Raw genomic sequence first — 6,163 nt, 5'->3', positions numbered from 1 at the left:
CTTACTTACTTGAATTTTTGTTGTCATAAGTGTAATATTTTCAGAATGTATATATTTTTAAATTGTTTTTAGATGTAATAAATTTGTTTTCTTACCTCCATTGTATTATTTTACAATATTTTTAGTTAAGGAATCAATAAAACAGTTTTAAAAAGTAAAAAATGATTATTGTTTTCTTGTACCTCGTCTAATCCACACGTAAGGAAAAATGAAACATTTTATTCATCCATTCACTGCAATAGTTGCGGGACCTAGTGGTTGTGGAAAATCGAATTTTGTTACAAAATTTATTAATAATATGGAAGAAATATGTAACACATCTTTTTCCCAAGTAACATGGTGCTTTGATGAGATGCAACCCTTATACAATTTAAAAAATGTTAACTACTTTCAAGGATTACCTGACTTAAGTATGTTTGATGGTAAAGAGGCCAATTTGATTATAATAGATGATCTGATGAGAGAATCTGATGGTCGCATTGTAGATATATTTACAAAGGGTAGTCATCATAGAAATTTAAGCGTATTTTATATAACTCAAAATCTGTTTCATCAAGGAAAAGGTCAGAGAGATATTTCCTTAAATTCGAACTATATAATTTATTTTAAGAACCCTCGTGATAAAACACAAATTCGATATTTAGCTCGTCAAGTTTCACCAGATAATGTAAAATTTGTACAAGAAGCTTATAAAGATGCAACGACAGAGGCACATGGTTATTTAATGATAGATCTCAAACAAAATACTAATGACATGTATCGTTTTAAGACGAATATATTCCCAACTGACAAAAACTGTTCAGTTTATGTACCGAAAAGAGGGTTTAAATACGACAAGAACCAACAAAGTTCTATCATTTACAAATAATGTCTGGAGCCTTAAAGACACACAAAGAACTGCTCATCGCATTACAAACTTTAAAACCAAAACATCAAAAAGCTTTATTAAAATCATGTGATGAAGATGAAATAAATTGCATATGTGAGTGTATTCATAATGTGCTACAAGGCAAAGTCCCAATAAAAGAAAAGGATAAAAAAAATTTAAAACAATATATAACATTACTCCGCAAGCTTGTTCGTAAAACTACAACCAAAGTTAGAAAAAATATAATTGTTCAAAAAGGTGGTGCATTTCTACCTATTATTTTAGGTTCTATATTAAGTGGATTAGTTAGTGGTCTTATTTAAAATGGAACACACAAAGAAAATGTTACTGGTGGAACCAAGTTTGATTGATAAAATAAATGAAAGGAACGCGAGTCACGAAAATCCTAAATCTCGATTAGATACAGAAATGCAAAATATTCTTAAAAGTAACGATGACGACAGAAAAAAATGGATTTTATACTTACAAACATTACAAAGATATTTGCACTTTACCAGAGAAGATCGTCAATCTTATCAACTTCCGATAATAACCTCAAATATGGATTCATCTGAAACACTTTTGAAAAAAGAACAATATGATAAAAGTAGTGATTCATACACCAAAGATCCTATTGTCGACCACACATGGAATGAAGAAGTTGTACACAAAGAAAGTGACACAGTTCAAAATAAAACTATATACTCAAAAAAGCAAATATTAAGTTTAATACCTAAATCGTACATTAAAAAAGGTGAGTCATTATTAGATTTCCTATTAACAAATCAGAACAAAGTACACTGGAATGATGATGGTACAGTACTCGTGGATAATAACAAAATAAGTGGGAGTAATATTGTAGATTTAGTTAATGATTCATTAAGACCATTAAAAAAAAGTGATCCAATAGGATGGGAAAAATTTGCTAAAGCTTTGAAGGATCTAAAAGTCCCACTCACTTATATTGGTAATCCTAAGAGAAGCGACTATATTAATCAACTTCGGTTAAAAAGTTTTGAAGAAATATCTGGTGACGAGGAATATTCTACACCTACATCCGAAAAAAAGTATATTAGAAAATTAAAGAAGAAAATCGATTGGGAAAAATGGACCCCCTACTAGAAATTCACAAAATTTATTATGATGCATCACACCCTGCTGGTTATAGCAGTATTGAAAAACTTGCAAAAGCTATGACAGGAAAAATGAAAAAAAATGAAGTCAAGCAATGGTTACAATCACAAGAAACGTACACACTTCACAAACCGGTTTACAAAAAGTTTCCTCGAAACAAATATTTTTATCTGACCTTAATAAACTATGGCAAGCAGATTTGAGTGACATGCGAACATATAGTAAATATAATGATGGTTATAACTATATATTGTGTGTTATTGATGTATTTAGTAAGTATGCTTATGCTAGACCTATGAAAAATAAAAATTCTTTAACAATCAAAAAATGTTTTGAGAGTATTTTTGAGGAAGCTCATACAATTCCTACCCACACACAGTCTGATAAGGGTACTGAGTTTGTTTCCAAAGATGTTCGTCAATATTTTAAGAGTAATCATATTAATTATTATACAACAAATAATCCTGATATTAAGGCCAGCATTGTAGAAAGATTTCAAAGAACACTCAAGTCAAAAATGTGGCGCTATTTTACACATAAAAATACGTATAGATATATAGATATTTTACAAGATTTGTTATATGCATATAACCATAGTTTTCATTCAAGTATTAAAATGCCTCCATGTGATGTAAGTTCTGGTAACATTATGACTGTTTGGAATAATTTGTATGTTCGAGAAAATGAAAGATCTCTACGAGATATCTCATTACCAAAGTTTCACGTCGGTGATTATGTTAGAATCACAAAATACAAACATATATTCCAGAAGGGATACGAATCTAACTGGAGTGATGAAATTTTTATTGTTTCAACTGTAATCCCTAGATCACCTTGGGTTGTGTACACCTTAAAAGATTTACAAAACGAAGTTATAGAAGGTACTTTTTATGAAAGAGAATTACAAAAAGTTACTCCACCTAACCCCACTTCAGACTACAAAATAGATAAAATAATAACATCTCGATATTCTGGTAGCAGAAGGCAAGTGCTTGTCAAGTGGAAAGGTTATCCTGATAAATTTAATAGTTGGGTTTTGGCATCACATTTAAAACAGATATAATGAAAGGAAGTTTTTATTTAACATTACCAAGCAACAGTTCAATAGAATATTTTCCAGATAATATGACAACAAAGTTTTCTACTAAATTACCGAAATCAATCAAATTAGAGGGGGAATGGGTTGTTGGTGTTGTTGAATTTCAGTATCCGTGTACAATGTTCACTGTTCAAGAACATGAAAATATAGTTTATATTAATAAGAATATGTTAATGCCAAATGAAAAATATCCTTCTATTGTTTACTATAAAAAACATATCCCCGCTACTAACTATGACAATATTAATCACATTTTGAAAGCTTTAAATAATATGAGAGAAAATATAACCTTTTGATACGATGAGATATCTAAGTTCGTATCTGTGACAATTGCAGATGATTCAATAAAGTCCTTGACATTATCACATAAGTTATGTATTCAATTAGGGTTTGAACCTAATAAAAATTTGGTAGAAAAGACGTTTGGAAAACGACCTGCAAACTTACATCTGGGATTACCGTCACAACTGTTTGTTTATTGTGATATAGTGGAACCACAGATCGTTGGAGATGTTATGACCTCTTTACTTAGAATTATACCACTAGATCCTTCAAAATACATATATGGTGCAAATAAAATGCATGTGTTTTCCCCTCCTCACTACATATCAGTTATGCGCAGAGAATTCGATACAATTGAAATAGATATAAGATCAAGCACTGGTCAAAAAATACCATTCCAGTTTGGAACAGTGTGTATTAAACTACATTTTAGAAAGTTATAATGTATCCTCACAGTAACATAAATTGTCCATACGAAAATTATTATACTCATCAAGCTGGTTCTGGAATAGGAGTCATATACAAAGGAGTTCCTTATCAACGTGGTCATGGCATTGGGAACTTTTTGGGAGGGTTATTTCGATCTGTTTTACCTTTGCTTTCAAGCGGTGCTAAAGCCATAGGAAAGGAAGCTTTGAGCGCGGGTGTTGGAATTCTCTCTGATATGACAAGAGCACGACCCATGGATGAATCAATAAAGTCACGACTTAAGGAAATTAGTTCAAATTTGAAAAGAAGAGCTGATCAAAAAATTGATAAATTAAACATGTCTGGTACAGGCTATATAACTAAAAGAAAATGTCTTGGGACGGTCATTCCTTCATCGAACGGTAAAGGAAAAGGTGTTAAGAAAAGAAAATCAACTCGTCAATATCAAGGAGATATATTTACATAAATTGTAAAACAACGTCTTTCTTACATAGTCACTCTTGTGAATGTATAAAATCTGAATTAGATTTGTTTGCTTTACCATCAACACAAACAAGTATAGAAAGTGGAATGTGGGTGCAATATAAACCAATATCATCTTTAGCTGACGATGGTCCTATAGAATTTCAAGTCCCTGGAACTGGTGATGACTATATAGACTTATCTCATACACTGATTCAATTAAAAGCAAAAATATTAAATGAGGATTCTTCAAAACTGGCTGCTTCAACTGTTGTGGCACCTGTAAACAATTGGCTTCATTCAGTTTTTACTCAACTCGATGTTTATTTAAACCAAAAATTAGTTTCACCTCCAAACAATACATATGCTTATCGAGCTTACATTGAAACTCTTTTGAATTATTCATCTGAGGCAAAACAATCTCATTTAACGTGTAGCCTTTGGTATGAAGATACAGCTGGTAAAATGGATTCAACCGAAGAAAAAAATTCAGGTTTTACTAAAAGACAGCAATTAGTTTCAGAAAGTAAGGAAGTTGAAATGATAGGACATCTTCATGGTGACATATTCAATCAAGAAAATTTTTTAATTAATGGCGTTGAGATGAGTATTAAATTGGTGAGATCACGTGAAACATTTAACCTGATGGCTCCAACAGACGATGTTAAATACAAAATAAACATTACAGATGCGACTCTCCTTGTTAGAAGGACAAAAATTAACCCCTCTGTCTTACTTGCCCATCAAAAAGTCTTAGCCACCACAACTGCAAAATATCCCATAACTCGAGCTGAAGTAAAAGTTCTAACGATACCGTCAGGGGTCCAGGGTAAGACGTTAGACAATATCTTTTTGGGTCAAGTACCTAAGAGATGTATAGTTGGATTTGTAAATAATGCAGCATTTAATGGTTGTTTGTCTAAAAATCCGTTTAATTTTGAGAACTATAAAATGAATTCCTTTTGTTTATATATTGATGGTCAGCAAATACCTTCAAAAGCTTTACAACCATCTTTTGGTAATAATATTTTCACTGCAACCTATCATACATTATTCTCAGGAACAGGGATACATTTTCTTAACGAAGGTAATGGGATATCTCACGATAAGTATTCAAAAGGTTATTGTTTGCTAGCATTTGATCTCACACCTGATTTATCAGCCAATTCATCTAGTCATTGGAATCTAATTAGACATGGTAGTGTTAGATTAGAAGTTCGCTTTGAATCTGCTCTGACTCAAACGATCAATTGCGTTGTTTATGCAGAATTTGATAATGTCGTTGAAATAGATAAAAATCGTAATGTAACCGTTGACTATAGTAGCTAAGAGAATGAATATTGTATTTCCTTTCTAAGTATTATTAAGTTCTCACTCTGTAATATGTGTTATTGTGTAAGTAAATGATTATTTTTAAATTTTCTTTCATTTTATTTTAAAAACCCTGTCAATTGCATGTTAAATAAGAAGGTCTAGCTTATTTATTCCACTTGTGTATGATAGAGCGAATTAATAAGTCTTCTTTTAAATAATTATGAATACTTTACAAATACAATCATACTTAAAAAAGATTCATCCAAGCTTACAAAATAATGTGTATGCTGCGAATCGATTACCAATGTATGTGACGGCTCCCACATACCTTATAAGCAATTTGGACCCGGACTCAAAACCAGGATCTCACTGGGTAGCCATCCACATAGACAGTAATGGTGTCGGTGAATATTTTGATACGTATGGCCGCTTGCCTATGGGGATGCATAAAATGTTTTTGAATAGAAATGCAAGGAAATGGCATTTTAATAATAGTAGGATACAAAATGATTGGAGTTCAGTGTGTGGCGAGTACTGTTTAATGTACTTACTGTATAAGTTTAATAAGAAGTCAT

At 31.5% G+C, this 6,163-nt stretch overlaps 2 protein-coding genes across 2 annotated transcripts; both read left to right on the top strand.

The window, feature by feature from the left end:
* The first annotated feature begins 2,618 nt into the window (after positions 1 to 2,618).
* LOC123662140 lies at positions 2,619 to 3,065 on the top strand. The gene has a single exon (XM_045597025.1). The coding sequence runs from the start codon at positions 2,619 to 2,621 to the stop codon at positions 3,063 to 3,065; it is 447 nt and encodes a 148-aa protein (XP_045452981.1).
* Positions 3,066 to 4,382: 1,317 nt separating this feature from the next.
* LOC123662139 (uncharacterized protein F54H12.2-like) lies at positions 4,383 to 5,603 on the top strand. Its single transcript, XM_045597024.1, has one exon. The coding sequence runs from the start codon at positions 4,383 to 4,385 to the stop codon at positions 5,601 to 5,603; it is 1,221 nt and encodes a 406-aa protein (XP_045452980.1).
* Positions 5,604 to 6,163: the final 560 nt, after the last annotated feature.

The sequence above is a fragment of the Melitaea cinxia genome, chromosome 18, assembly GCF_905220565.1.
Source record: "Melitaea cinxia chromosome 18, ilMelCinx1.1, whole genome shotgun sequence".
In the NCBI taxonomy this organism is placed as follows: domain Eukaryota; kingdom Metazoa; phylum Arthropoda; class Insecta; order Lepidoptera; family Nymphalidae; genus Melitaea; species Melitaea cinxia.
This window is presented reverse-complemented; position numbering and strand designations above follow the sequence as displayed.